Here is a 14,216-nt window from a genome sequence, read left to right as displayed (position 1 = left end):
CTTCGCCTCCAAATCCATAATTCCAACAAAACTAATCTCCAAACTCTGAGACCTAAGCTCTGCCCTCTGCAACTGGATCCTCAATTTCCTGACCCACCTTCCGCAATCAGTAAAAAAGGCAACAATACCTCCTCCATGACAATCCTCAACACCAGCGCCCCTCAGCCCCCTCCTGTGTTCCCTGTACACTCATGACTGTGTGTGGCCATGTTTTGTCCTGACTCCATCTACAAGTTCGCTGTTGTAGGCCGGATCTCAAACAATGATGGGACAGAATACAGGAAAGAGATAGCGTACTCGGAGGTGTGGTGTAAGGATAACAACCCCTCCCTCAACAAAACGAAAGAGCTGGAGGGCACATGTCTGTCTACATCAATGGAGCTGAAGTGGAGATTGACGAGAATGTCAGGTTCCTGGGAGTGACGATCGCCAATGATCTGTCCCGGTTCACCCACATCAATGCAATGGTCAAGAAAGCACAACAAAACCACTACTTCCTCAGGACGCTAAGGAAATTCAGCACATCCACAAGGACTTTTACCTTGGGGCGGCATGGTGGCTCAGTGGTTAGCACTGCTGCCTCACAGCGACAGGGTCCAGCCTCGGGGCGACTGTCTGTGTGGAGTTTGCACATTCTCCCCGTGTCTGCGTGGGTTTCCTCCGGTTTCCTCCCACAGTCCAAAGATGTGCAGGTCAGGTGAATTGGCCATGCTAAATTGCCCATAGTGTTAGGTGCATTACTCAGACGGAAATGGGTCTGGGTGGGTTATTCTTCGGAGGGTCAGTCTGAACTGGTTGGGCCAAAGGGCCTGTTTCCACACTGTAGAGAATCTAATCTATTTTTACAGATGCATCATAGAAAGCATCCTATCGGGATGCATCACGGCTTGGTACAGCAACTGCTCTGCCCAGGAGTGTAACAAACTACAGAGAGTTGTGAACAAAGCCGTATCCATCATGCAAATCACACTTCCATCCATTGACTCCATCTACACTTCCTGCTGACTTGGGAAGTCAGTCAACGTAATAAAAGTTTCCTGAAGAAGGGCCTGTGCCCGAAACGTCGAATCTCCTGTTCCCTGGATGCTGCCTGACCTGCTGTGCTGTTCCAGCAATAAAGTTTCAACATAATAAAAGACCCCTCCCATCATGGTTATAACCTCTTCCTCCCACACCCTTCTGTCGGGCAGAAGATATAAAAGCTTAAAAACACGTACCAACAGATTCAAGGACAGCTTCTTCCTCACTGTTATTGGACCTTTTTTTAAAGAATAGATTCGCTATAGTATGGAAATAGGCCCTTTGGCCCAACCAGTCCACATCAACCCTCTGAAGAGTGACCCACCCACACCCTGTATTTACCCCTGACTAAAGCCCCTAACACTGCGGGCAATTTAGCATGGCCAATTCACCTGACCTGCACATCTTTGGACTGTGGGAGGAAACCGGAGCACCCGGAGGAAACCCACACAGACACAGGGAGAATGTGCAAACTCCCCCACATAGCTGAGGCAGGAATCGAACTCAGGTCCCTGGTGCTGTGAGGTAGCAATGCTAACTACTGTGCCACCCTATTTGAATGACCCTCTCAAATTTTAAATTTAATGTTGATCTTGCTCTTTGTGCACTTCCTCTGCAGCTGTAACATTGCATTCCTTGCTCTGTTCTATCACCCTAATGCACTTTGTACAGTATGATCTACCTGTACTGCATGCAAAACAAACTTTTCACTGTCACTAGGTACGTGTGACAATAATAAATCAAATTAAATCAGAATGAAGGGGCACCAGTTTAAGACTGAGATGTGGAGGAATTTCTTTTCTGGGAATTTGGAATTCCTTGCCACAGAGAGCTGTGGGGGGGTGGGGGTGCAGAATCCTTATGTATACTTAAAACCGAGTTGGTTGGGATTCTTGGTCTATTAGGGAATCAAGGGCTACAGGGAAAAGACAGGAAAGAGGGAGGTCAGATTAGCCTTGACCCTATTGAATGGCGGAGCAGGCTTGAGGGGTCGAATGGCCTTCTCCTGTTCCTTTCCCTTATTGTCTTAATAAAGCATGTCCATTTATTAATAGAGGCATTCGGTACAAAATCAAGTTATGTTAAAATTGTATGGAATGCTAAGTTGGCCTCGGCCGAAACAATGTAGAGTTGTGGGATGGTATGCTAGGATGGCACGAGAGAGTACAGGAAAGATTTACAGGATTGGTTCCAGGGATGAGGGATTTTGGTGATGTGGAGATCCTTGGGCTGTTTTCTTGGAGGGGAGAAGGCAGGGAGGAGATTGGAAACCATGAGGGGGTCAGGAATGGAGCGGAGAGACAGAAACTGTTCCCATTAACAGACAGATTGGACTGGGGACATGGAATCAATGAGAATTGGTTATCGGACAGGTGGAGTTGGTCAACTGTCAGAAATGGCAGAACATGCGGGGTCACAGGGAGAAGCTCGGCATAGGGCGCTACTCATTCAGAGATGTCACAGGCTGAATGGTCTTCTTTTGTGCTGCAACAATTCTGCAGGAAAGCAAGGTGCTATCGAAATGTAGGGACCATAGCCAAGCCTCCCCCACCTTTGACAGCTGTACAAGTTAGTACTGTGGTGCCTGTACTGTTCTGTTGCTTGCTTAAAAGGTAAAGGTAAATCTTCTACTGGAGGTGGTGGTTATATTTTCTTATTGAATAGATGGGACTTGAACCCGAGCCTCCCGATCCAGAGATGGGGACACTACCACACGAGGTTGTATTGTCTTAGAGTTGGCGCATTCTCCTTTACAAACATGGTGGAAAATCAGCTTCGTCGACCTCCATGACAATAGGCAGCAAGTGAAGTGGGTTCGCCTGTACCAACATGGCAACAGCACCCTCTCTCCCAGCAGTTTTTCATTCTCCTTTACGAACATGGCGGCTAAGAATAACTTCACCTCTATCCAAAACAATGGGAGCAGCTGGACGGTGGACCATTATCAAGATGGCGATGACAACACCAGCTGCTTACCATGAATCGTTCAATCGCCTTTACAAAGATGGCGTCAACGTCGCGCTTGCGCAATAGCTGGCGGCTCCACCTTTACAAATATGGCAAACAGTGTGTCTTCAGTTGTGTCCGAAACAATGGGATCATCCAGATGGGTTCCTCTTGGCCAAGATGGCTGCGACAAGCAGGCTTCCTGTGCAGCTTCGAACCGATCTCCTTTACCAACATGGCGACGGTATAGCGCTCATGTTCGCCGTACCAAAATGGCGGCGCGAGGTCGTATTATTTTTACGACACCGGTGGCCATTTCCTTTGCCAGAAATATTGCTCTCCGATTAAAACTCACAGAGGAAGCGGTGGTGGTTAAAAATCCACGGAGCTGGGTTTTCTCCGTGGGAAAGGTCATCACGTGACGGCGAAGTCACGTGGATTGTAGGTGGGAGGAGGGAACTACAGCGCCCAGGGTGCAAGGCGAGTTCCGGTCATTGCGGACTTCCGGCGACTCCTGAAGATGTTGAGGCCCAAAGCCCTGACCCAGGTCCTGAGCCAGGCCAACACCGCGGGGGTCCAGAGCACCCTGTGAGTGAGGGGGCGGGGTGGGATGGTGAGGGACTCTGCAACCTGGACTGGATGAGGGATGAGGGATGAGGGATAAGAGAGATGGGGATTGGGGTGGGGAGTGGGGGATTGAGGGTGAGGGTGGGGGATTGGGAGTGGGGGATTGGGGATGGGGATTGGGGGAGTGGGGGATTGGGGGAGTGGGGGCGTAGGGATTGGGGGAGTGGGGGAGTGGGGGCGTAGGGATTGGGGGAGTGGAGGATTGGGGAGTGGAGGATTGGGGGTGGGGAGTGGAGGATTGGGGGTGGGGAGTGGAGGTGGGGAGTGGGGGATTGGGAGTGGGGAGTGGGGGATTGGGAGTGGGTGGATTGGGGGTGGGGAGTGGGTGGATTGGGGGTGGGGATTGGGGGAGTGGGGGATTGGGGGTGGGGATTGGGGGAGTGGGGGATTGGGGAGTGGGGGATTGGGGGATGGGGGATTGGGGGAGTGGGGATTGAGGGATTGGGGGAGTGGGGGAGTGGAGGATTGGGGATTGGGGGAGTGGGGGATTGGGGGAGTGGAGGATTGGGGAGTGGGGGAGTGGGGGATTGGGGAGTGGGGATTGGGGATTGGAGTGGGGGAGTGGGGGAGTGGAGGATTGGGGGAGTGGGGGGGTGGGGAATTGGGGATGGGGATTTGGGGGTAGGGATTGGGGGAGTGGGGGGGTGGGGAGTTGGGGATGGGGGAATTGGGGGTGGGGAGTGGGGGAGTGGGGAGTTGGGGGATTGGGGATTTGGGGGTGGGGATTGGGGGAGTGGGGGGGTGGGGATTGGGGGAGTGGGGGGGTGGGGATTGGGGGAGTGGGGGGGTGGGGATTGGGGGAGTGGGGGGGTGGGGATTGGGGGAGTGGGGGGGTGGGGAGTTGGGGGAGTGGGGGATTGGGGGAGTGGGGGATTGGGGGAGTGGGGGGATGGGGAGTGGGGGGATTGGGAGGAATTGGGGATGGGGGAATTGGGGGTGGGGATTGGGGGAGTGGGGGGGTGGGGATTGGGGGAGTGGGGGGGTGGGGATTGGGGGGGTGGGGAATTGTGGGGGTGGGGAGTGGGGGAGTGGGGGGGTGGGGGATTGGGGATTTGGGGGTAGGGATTGGGGGAGTGGGGGGGTGGGGAGTTGGGGATGGGGGAGTTGGGGGTGGGGATTGGGGAGTGGGGGATTGGGGATGGGGGGAGTGGGGGATTGGGGAGTGTGGGGGTGGGTAGTGGGGAGTGTGGGGGTGGGTAGTGGGGAGTGTGGGGGTGGGTAGTGGGGAGTGTGGGGGTGGGTAGTGGGGAGTGTGGGGGTGGGTAGTGGGGAGTGTGGGGGTGGGGAGTGTGGGGGTGGGTAGTGGGGAGTGTGGGGGTGGGGAGTGGGGGTGTGGGGGTGGGTAGTGGGGAGTGTGGGGGTGGGTGGAGTGGGGGAGGGTAGTGGGGGGGGTGGGGGGGTGTGGGGTGGGGGGGTGTGGGGTGGGGGGGGTGTGGGGGTGGGGGGAGGGGGTGGTGGTGGGGGGGGGGGGGTGGGGGGTGTGGGGGATGGGGGTGGGGGATGTTGGTGGGGAGTGGGAATGGGGGTGGGGGTGTGGGGGGTGGGGAGTGGGAATGGGGGTGGGGAGTGTGGGGGGTGGGGAGTGGGGAATGGGGGTGGGGAGTATGGGGGGTGGGGGGGGTGGGGAGTGTGGGGTGGGCGGTGGTGGTGGGAAGTGGGGGATGGGGGTGGGAGTGGGAGATGGATGGGGGCCTTTGTGAGTGTGGGGAGAAGGGAGAAGGGAGCAGGGAGAGACCCTGTGAGTGAGGAGAGGAGGGGGATGGTGATGGACCCAGTACCCAGTACCCAGTGAGGGAGGAGGAAGACACTGTGGGGGTGGGGGGGACCTTGTGTGGGAGGGGGCAGAGGGATAGGGGACCCTGTGAGGGAGGGGGAGTAGGGGGGGGAACTCTGTGGGGGGAGGGAATCTGAGTGGCGATTTGGGGTGGGTGGGGGGGGGAGGCCGGGAGGGGATGACACCCTGTGAAGGAAAAGGGTGTTAGCAATAGAACCTCTGAGGGAGTGGTGTGTGTGTGGTGAAAAGGGGGAGAGAGAGAGAGAGAGATGCACAATGAGGGAGTGTGCACAAAAAGGGAACGCAGAGGGGAGGGTGAACATGGTGTGGGGGGGGAGGGGTTTGAGCTGGTATTGTGAGGCGCTGGGTGACTGGGTGCCTGTGAGGGAGAGGTGGGTGTGTCAGTCACATCGTACTTCCTGCTGCGTCTAGCTCCAGCCGTGTACCAGCTAACGGTAGCCATCCTCGCTCCCTCCTCACCCCCACAGGCTGCTCAACAATGAGGGCTCGCTCCTGGCCTACTCCGGCTACGGGGACACGGATGCCCGGGTGACTGCGGCCATCGCCAGCAACATCTGGGCTGCCTACGCCAAGAACGGGCACCAGGCCTTCAACGAGGACAAGCTGCGATTCATCCTCATGGACTGCATGGTGCGGCTGGGGAGGGGAGTGTGGGGTGGCGACCTGGGGGGAGGGGGAGGGGAGGAGAGGAGGAGGAGGAGGTGTAGGTGGTGGTGGTTCCCCTTTTGGGAGAGATGCAGACTGGGACTTGACAGGGTAGGACAGTGTTGAGAGAGTGGGGAAGTGGGAGTCAAGAGAGGGGACTCTCCACCCAATTCCAAGGGATACCCAGGAGAAGCAGGTTCTCGTGTTGGAGGGTGTGAACGTGTTTCAGCTTGTCACCCACGCTTATACAATTCGAAATAGCACAGGAACAGGCCCTTCGGCCCATCAAGCCTCTCCCAATTCCTGTTCTTTTTGTCGGCCCGCTACTTATTGCTCATACACTATTCTGTCCCTCTGTTCGCCTCCAGTTCATGTGTCTACCAAGGTATGTCTTAAACGTTGCTAATGTGCCTGCTTACACCACCTCCACTGGCAGTGCATTCCAGGCCTTCACTACCCTCTGGGTATGAGCAATTTTCCCTGCACCTCTCCCTCTCTAAATTACCCCCTCTCACCTTGACCCGTGCCCTCTTGTTGTTGACCTGTCAATCCTGTGGGGTGGAGGAAGCCCCACACTGTCTACCCTATCTATGCCTCCCATCATTTTGTAGACCTCTGTCAGGTCGCCCCTCAGCCTGCAAAAACCAATCCGCATCTATCCGACCTCTCCTCGTAGCTCGAACCCTCCAGACTGGGCAATGTCCCAATGAACCCCCTCTAAAGCATCCACGTCTTGGTTGTCTGGTAACCAAAACTGCGCGCAATATTCCAAATGTGGCCTAACCAAACTCTTACACAGATGTAACATAACTTGAGAACTTTTATATTCAGTGCCAATTCAAGACAAGAATCATAGAATCCCTACAGTGTAGAAACAGGCCCTTCAGCCCAACAAGGGAAGTGATTGCTGGGCCCCTTGCTAAGGTCTTTGTATCATTGATAGTCACAGGTGAGGACATTGGCTAACGTGGTACCACTGTTTAAGAAGGGTGGTAAGGACAAGCCAGGTAACTATAGACCAATGAGCCTGACATCAGTAGTGGCTAAGTTGCTGAGGGACAGGATTTACACATATTTGGAAAGGTAAGGACTGATTCGGGATAGTCAACATGGCTTTGTGTGTGGGAAATCATGTCTCATGAACTTGATTGAGTTTTTTGAAGAAGTAACAAAGAGGATTGATGAGGACTGAGTATTAGACATGAACTATATGGACTTTAGTAAGGCATTCGACAAGGTTCCCTATGGAAGAATGGTTAGCAAAGTTAGAGAACTAGCCATTTGGCTACAGAACTGGTTCAAAGGTAGAAGACAGAGGGTGGTGGTGGAGGATTGCTTTTCAGACTTGGAGGCCTGTGACCAATGGAATGCCACAAGGTGCTGGGTCCACTACTTTTCGTCATTTACATAAATGATTTAGATGTGGACATAAGGGGTATAGTTAGTTAGTTTGCAGATGACACAGAAATTGGAGGTGTAGTGGACAGCGAAGAAGATTACAACAGGATCTTGATCAGAGGGGCCAATGGGCTGAGAAGTGGCAGATGGAGTTTAATTCAGATTTGGGAAAGCAAATCTTAGCAGGATTTATACACTTAATGTAAGGTCCTAGGGAATGCTGCTGAACAAAGAGACCTTGGAGTACAGATTCATAGCTCCTTGAAAGTGGAGTCGCAGGTGGATAGGATAGTGAAGAAAGATTTTGGTATGCTTTCCTTTATTGAGTATATAGAGTATTGAGTACAGGAGTTGGGAGTTCATGTTGCAGCTGTAGAGGATGTTGGTTAGGCCATTTTTGGAATATTGCACGCAATTCTGGTCTCTTTCCTATCGGAAGGATGTTGTAAAACTTGTAAGGTTCAAAGTTTGTGCGAAGATTTGTAGCTCGGGTGCTGGTTGCTGTGGTTCTGTTCGCCGAGCTGGAAGTTTTTGTTGCAAACGTTTCGTCCCCTGTCTAGGTGACATCCTCAGTGCTTGGGAGCCTCCTGTGAAGCACTTCTGTGGTGTTTCCTCCGGCATTTATGGTGGCCTGTCCCTGCCGCTTCCGGTTGTCAGTTTCAGCTGTCCGCAGTAGTGGCCGGTATATTGGGTCCAGGTCGATGTGTTTGTTGATGGAGTTTGTGGATGAGTGCCATGCTTCTAGGAATTCCCTGGCTGTTCTTTGTTTCGCTTGCCCTATAATGGTAGTGTTGTCCCAGTCAAATTCATGTTGCTTGTCGTCTGCGTGTGTGGCTACTAAGGATAGCTGGTCGTGGCGTTTCGTGGCTAGTTGGTGTTCATGGATGCGGATCGTTAGCTGTCTTCCTGTTTGTCCTATGTAGTGTTTTGTGCAGTCCTTGCATGGGATTTTGTACACTACGTTGGTTTTGCTCATGCTGGGTATCGGGTCCTTCGTTCTGGTGAGTTGTTGTCTGAGAGTGGCTGTTGGTTTGTGTGCTGTTATGAGTCCTAGTGGTCGCAGTAGTCTGGCTGTCATTTCAGAGATGTTCTTGATGTATGGTAGTGTGGCTAGTCCTTTGGGTTGCGGCATGTCCTCGTTCCGTTGTCTTTCCCTTAGGCATCTGTTGATGAAATTGCGAGGATATCCGTTTTTGGCGAATACCTTGTATAGGTGTCCCTCTTCCTCTTTTTGCAGTTCTGGTGTACTGTAGTGTGTTGTGGCCCTTTTGAATAGTGTCTTGATGCAACTTCGTTTGTGTGTATTGGGGTGGTTGCTTTCATAGTTCAGGACTTGGTCTGTGTGTGTGGCTTTCCTGTATACCTTAGTGGTGAATTCTCCATTAGGTGTTCTCTGTACCATCACGTCTAGGAATGGGAGTTGGTTGTCCTTTTCTTCCTCTCTCGTGAATCGGATTCCTGTGAGTGTGGAGTTGATGATCCGGTGCGTGTTCTCTATTTCCATGTTTTTAATGATTACAAAGGTGTCATCAACGTATCTGACCCAGAGTTTGGGTTGAATTTGTGGTAAGACTGTTTGTTCTAACCTTTGCATTACTGCTTCTGCTATGAGTCCCGAGATCGGTGATCCCATGGGTGTTCCGTTGATTTGTTCGTATATCTGGTTGTTGAATGTGAAGTGTGTTGTGAGGCACAAGTCCAGTAGTTTAAGTATGCCGTCTTTGTTGGTGGGTTCAACGTCCTGTTGTCTGTTATGTCTGTTCAGCAGGTTGGCTATTGTTTCTCTGGCTAGGGCTTTGTCAATAGGCATGAACAGTGCCGTTATGTCGAATGAGACCATGGTTTCTTCCTTGTCTGTGTGTATATTTCTGATGATGTCCAAGAATTCCTGTGTTGATTGTATAGTGTGTCTGGATCCGCTGATCAGGTGTTTCCGTTTCTGCTGTAGTTCTTTAGCCAGTTTGTGTGATGGTGTCCCTGGTAGTGATACTATGGGTCTGAGTGGGATGTCTGGTTTGTGCACTTGAGGTAGTCCATAGAATCTGGGGTGTTGTTGCTTTCACATTCAACAACCAGATATACGAACAAATCAACGGAACAACCTTGGTGAATAGCCAAGGTCTTTTCCCAGGGGTGGGGGAGTCCAGAACTAGAGGCATAGGTTTAGGGTGAGGGGAAAGGGACCAGAGGGGCTACTTTTTCACACAGAGAGGGTGGTGTGTTTATGGAATGAGCCGCCAGAGGAAGTGGTGGAGGCTGGTACAATTGCAACATTTAAAAGGCATCTGGATGGGTATATGAATAGGAAGGGTTTGGAGGGATATGGACAGGGTACTGGCAGGTGGGACTAGATTGGATTGGGATATCTGGTCGGCATGGACAGGTTGGACTGAAGGGTCTGTTTCTGTGCTGTACATCTCTATGACTCTAAGTCCATACCGACCCTCTGAAGAGTAACTCTCCCAGACCCATTCCCTTATCCTATTAGTCTACGATTACCTCTGGCTAATGTACCTCACCCTGAACACAACAGGAGAATTTAGCATGGCCAACCCACCCTAACCCGTACATCTTTGGCCCATGGGAGGAAACCGGAGCACCCGGAGCAAACCTACGCTAACACGGGGGAGAGAATATGCAAACTCCATTCAGTCACCCCGAGGCTGGAATCGAACCCAGGTCCCTGGCGCCGTGAGGCAGTGGTGCTAACCACAGCGCCACCGTGCCATGTGCTGCCTCATCCACCAATGTTGCCACCTTCAGGGATCTGTGGAAGTGTATGCCCAGATCCCTCTGTGTGTCAATGCTCAATCCCACTTGTTGGAGGAAGAGGGGTTGCTGGGTGTCCTGTGGATCAGTTAATGCGGGCAGCCCTCCCTGTCTGATCATTCCCCCGTCCTGCTGTGTTTCAGGAGGGCAGAGTCGCTATCACCCGAGTAGCCAACCTGTTGCTGTGCATGTATGCCAAGGAGACAGTGGGATTCGGGATGCTGCAGGCTAAGGTGAGGGAGATGTGGGGCTGGGGTCGGGGAGGGGGTGGGTGGGTGGATGGTGAGGGGAGATGCATGATGTCGGGCGGAGTGGGGCAATTGGGAGGGATGGGGGCGGCTGGTGGTGCTTGTGAGATCTCCTCTGTGTGGTCCTCAGGCCATACTTTATCCTCCACCAATGTGACTTTGCGATATAGCAGCGTCGAGACCACCCTACCATTCTATGGCCAATCTGATCCAGATGAAAAATTTGTCTTTTTCAGTCTTGAGTATACTTAAGACAATCTAACCATCGCCCCCTTGATGTTCAATGGTGTTACCGTCACTGAATCCCCCCCACTATCAACATCCTGGGGGCTCCCATTGAGAGAGAATCTAACCATCGCCCCCTTGATGTTCAATGGTGTTACTGTCACTGAATCCCCCCCACTATCAACATCCTGGGGGCTCCCGTTGCCCAGAATAAACACAGCGGCTCCAAGAGCAGGTCAGAGGCTGGGAATCCTGCAGCGAGTAAGTCCCCATGTGACTTCACCCCCCCGCCCCCCTCCCTTCCCACCCAACCTTGCCCTGGGGAGGCAGCTCTGACAACTCTTGAGAAACTTCACACTGTCCAGGCACAAAGCAGCCCCTCCCTCTTGGCACCCCCCCCCCCCCCCCCCCCCCCCCCAAGTCACAGCAGGGTGTACCGTCTACAAGACCTACTGCAGTGAGGCTCCTTATACAGCACTGTCCCAAACCCGTCACCTCTACACCCTGGTAGGGGGGGGATTGGGGGAGCAGATACATGGGGAACACCAGCCCCCTGCACGTTCCCTTCCAAGACCCCCTCGCACCGTCCCAACTGGGAAATATATGGGGTGTACTTTCACTGTCACTGGGTCCAAATCCTGGATTCGACCCACAGCGCCTGGACTGCAGTGGTTTGAGAAGGCAGCTCACTGTTACCTTCTCGAGGGGTAACTGGGGACGGGCAATAAATACCCACATCCCACATGTGAATGAAAACTAAATGACCCAGTCTGGACAGCTGTCTGCAGTAAAGAATTCCACAGATTCACTCTTCTCAGAGAGAAGACAGATCCATCTTCAAGGGGTGACCACTAACTCCTGAGATGATGTCCCTCTGGGCCTAGACTCTTTCCCCCCACACACAATGGGGAATCAACCTCCCCCTGTTAGTGTCCCCCTCACAATCTTGTCCATTTCAAATAAAGGCACCCCTCATTCATCTAAATTCCAATACCTACAACCCCAACTCTCCTCTATACCCAGGATGGTAGGAATGCTGAGTAATAGGTTTAAGAAAAATAAACTTTTATCCAACTCCTACTCCCCATTTATTGCCAAGATTGTATGTAAGGAAGATTAGGGGTTGAGCCAGGGGATGTGGTCTATGCTGGTGTATAATGTGCCAACTCCCCCCCCCCCCCCCCCCCCCGGGTTGAATATGCCCACTGGCGCTCATTCATGGGTCCTGATCAGACCCATGGTGACAGAGCCCAGTAAGAGGCAGGGGGCATGCCAGGGGGTAATATATTGGTCTTCAGGTGTGGGAGGGCATGTGGTGGAAACTTGGAGGTGAAAGTGATTGTTGGGTGGGCATCCAGGGATTGTCTGTGGGAATCTCAAACTCTTGTCATGAGCATTACAAATGTAATCATCTCTCTCTCTCCCTCCCCCCCCACCATCCCCCTTCACCATCCCCCTCCTCTTGTGTTAACTCCCTCTCTCTCTTATCTCTTTCTCCCCCCTCATCTATCTGTGCCTGCCTGTCTATCTGTCTCTCTCTCGCTTTCTCTCTCTTTCCCTGCTCAATCTATCTCTCTCCCTGCCCCCATCTATGCATGTTTCCCTCCCTCTCTCTTCCTTGCTCTCTTGCTTCCCCCACATCTCTGTCTGTCTGTCTCTCTCTTGGCACCCCTTGCCCCCCCCCTCCCAATCCCATTCTATCTATCTGTCTGTGTGTCTCTCTCCCTCTGCCTCCCCCACCTATCTCTCTCTTTCTATCACTGTCTCCCCTATCTATCTGTGTCTCCCTACCTCTGCCTCCCCCATCGATCGCGATCTGTCTCCCCATCCACCTGCCTCCTCCATCTGTGTATGTCTCTCTCTCTGCGTGTGTGTCTGTGTATCGCTTTGTGTCTCCCTCTCCCTCCCCATCCCCCCTCCTTTCTCTTTTTTCTCTCTCTCTCTCTCTCCCCCTCCCCCTCCCTCCCTCTCTTCCTCCTCCCCCCCCCCCCCCCCTCTCTTCCTCCTCCCCCACCCCAGGCTGAGGCCCTGGTCCAGTACCTGCAGGACCCCCTCACCCAGGTGGCTGCCTCCTAGGAGGCGGTGGTGTAGGGTAGGGGAAAAGGGGAAGCAGTCACGCTCCCGAAGGATCCACCTGAGACCGTTTGCTATTTTGCCTTTTGACGTCTGGAGCGAGGTTTGGAAACGGGCCCTCGCTGCTTTTGTTTGAAAAGAAAAGTGAAACGCAAGGAGCTGTGGGGGGCCATGAGAGTGTGACGGACCAAGGCTTCTCCTTTTTGGGATGAGGGTGGGGTGGGGTGCAGGGAGAGACGGCAGCTGGTGGGTTAGCGAACCATCGCCTGGCATCGGAAAGGGGACAGCGCCAACCTTTCCACTAAAGGTCCTGAAGGCGAGGTTGGCTGCCATTGCATTGCTGTAGCCACTGGCATCGCGTTGAGATCAAACGGGTCTTCGTTTCAGCAGGAATAAAACTTCTTACGTGGGAGGAACGGGTGAAAAAGACCCACTCTCGCCTCAGAGATTACGCGCACCCTCTTTGGGGGCACAACCCCGTTTTGAGAAAGTTCTGGGAACCTCCAGCCGATGAGACTTTCTGGTCCAGGGATGACCTGGGCCCTCCCCTCAGTCGCTCGAATTAGCCCTTGGTTAAATTTTTGTTTTCTTGGGTCCAGATACCAATTTGGGTTCAAGCTGTTTTTCCTCCCCCCCCCCCCCCCCCGCCCTCTCTTCTCCGCCAGACATTTCTAGGAGGTTCTAGAACGTGGCTTCCTCCTCTTTTTTTTTCTCCTCTTTTTTTTTTTTTCCCCTCCTCCTTTCCCCCCCCCCCCCCCCTCTGCTGCACATTTCTATAAGGTTCTTGAATGCCCCACGATTTACCTCCTGTCTGCTGGACGTTTCTAGAAGGTTCTAGAATGCCCCAAGAGTTCTCTCCTTCCTGCCGGATGTTTCTAGAAGGTTGTAGAATGCAGTACCCGCCCCCCCCCCCCCCCCCACTCCAATCAAAGTGGGAGCAATGCCCCGTGGCACTCCCCCCACAGCTTTTAAGTCTTGTTCCATGCAGATTTAAAAATATGTATATTGAAGGGTGAATTTTGATCTGCCCTTGGAGGGTGACTGTATGATTGTTGGTGGAGGAGACTCTGAATGCTTTCTGACCTCAGCTTTCGCCTTGTGTCTGCAAATTGTAGCTGAACCTGTTAATAAACACTCTTTTTGTCACGTGTGTCGCGAAGCTTACTTGCCCCTCTTACCCCCTTCCTCGGTCAGGGTTAGCACAAACATATTGCAGCGTGATCCAGACCAGACACCCCCCCCCATCCCCCCTCGCCCCCTTTCAAGATCATCTAGAGCCTAACCTGTATATTTGTTTAGTATAAGGTGCTGCATTCCAGATGTAATTCAATCGTTCCACCACTAGGTTTGGAGCAAATCACACTTCAGTCTCACACAATGCCAGGTTATGGTCCCAACAAGTTTATTTGAAGACACAAGCTTTCAGACTGCTGCCCCTTCATTGGGGGAGGTCTCATCATGTTTTCAAA

At 53.0% G+C, this 14,216-nt stretch overlaps 1 protein-coding gene across 2 annotated transcripts; it reads left to right on the top strand.

Annotated features, from left to right (window-relative positions):
• Window positions 1-3,401: 3,401 nt before the first annotated feature.
• Window positions 3,402-13,897, top strand: lamtor2 (late endosomal/lysosomal adaptor, MAPK and MTOR activator 2). 2 transcript variants are annotated; one of them, XM_087984984.1, is made up of 4 exons: window positions 3,403-3,555; window positions 5,857-6,019; window positions 10,345-10,434; window positions 12,694-13,897. In XM_087984984.1, exons 1-4 carry the CDS (start codon window positions 3,488-3,490, stop codon window positions 12,748-12,750), a joined length of 378 nt encoding a protein of 125 aa, XP_087841110.1. In that variant the 5' UTR covers window positions 3,403-3,487; the 3' UTR covers window positions 12,751-13,897. The 2 variants fall into 2 exon arrangements, with proteins under 2 accessions (XP_087841111.1, XP_087841110.1); XM_087984985.1 differs by lacking the exon at window positions 10,345-10,434 and having other exon boundaries at window positions 3,402-3,555.
• The last annotated feature ends 319 nt before the right edge of the window (window positions 13,898-14,216 follow it).

This window comes from Chiloscyllium plagiosum, unplaced genomic scaffold (genome assembly GCF_037043375.1).
Source record: "Chiloscyllium plagiosum isolate Xiang-an unplaced genomic scaffold, Cpla_swu_hap1 HiC_scaffold_50, whole genome shotgun sequence".
Taxonomy (NCBI): Eukaryota; Metazoa; Chordata; class Chondrichthyes; order Orectolobiformes; family Hemiscylliidae; genus Chiloscyllium; species Chiloscyllium plagiosum.
This window is presented reverse-complemented; position numbering and strand designations above follow the sequence as displayed.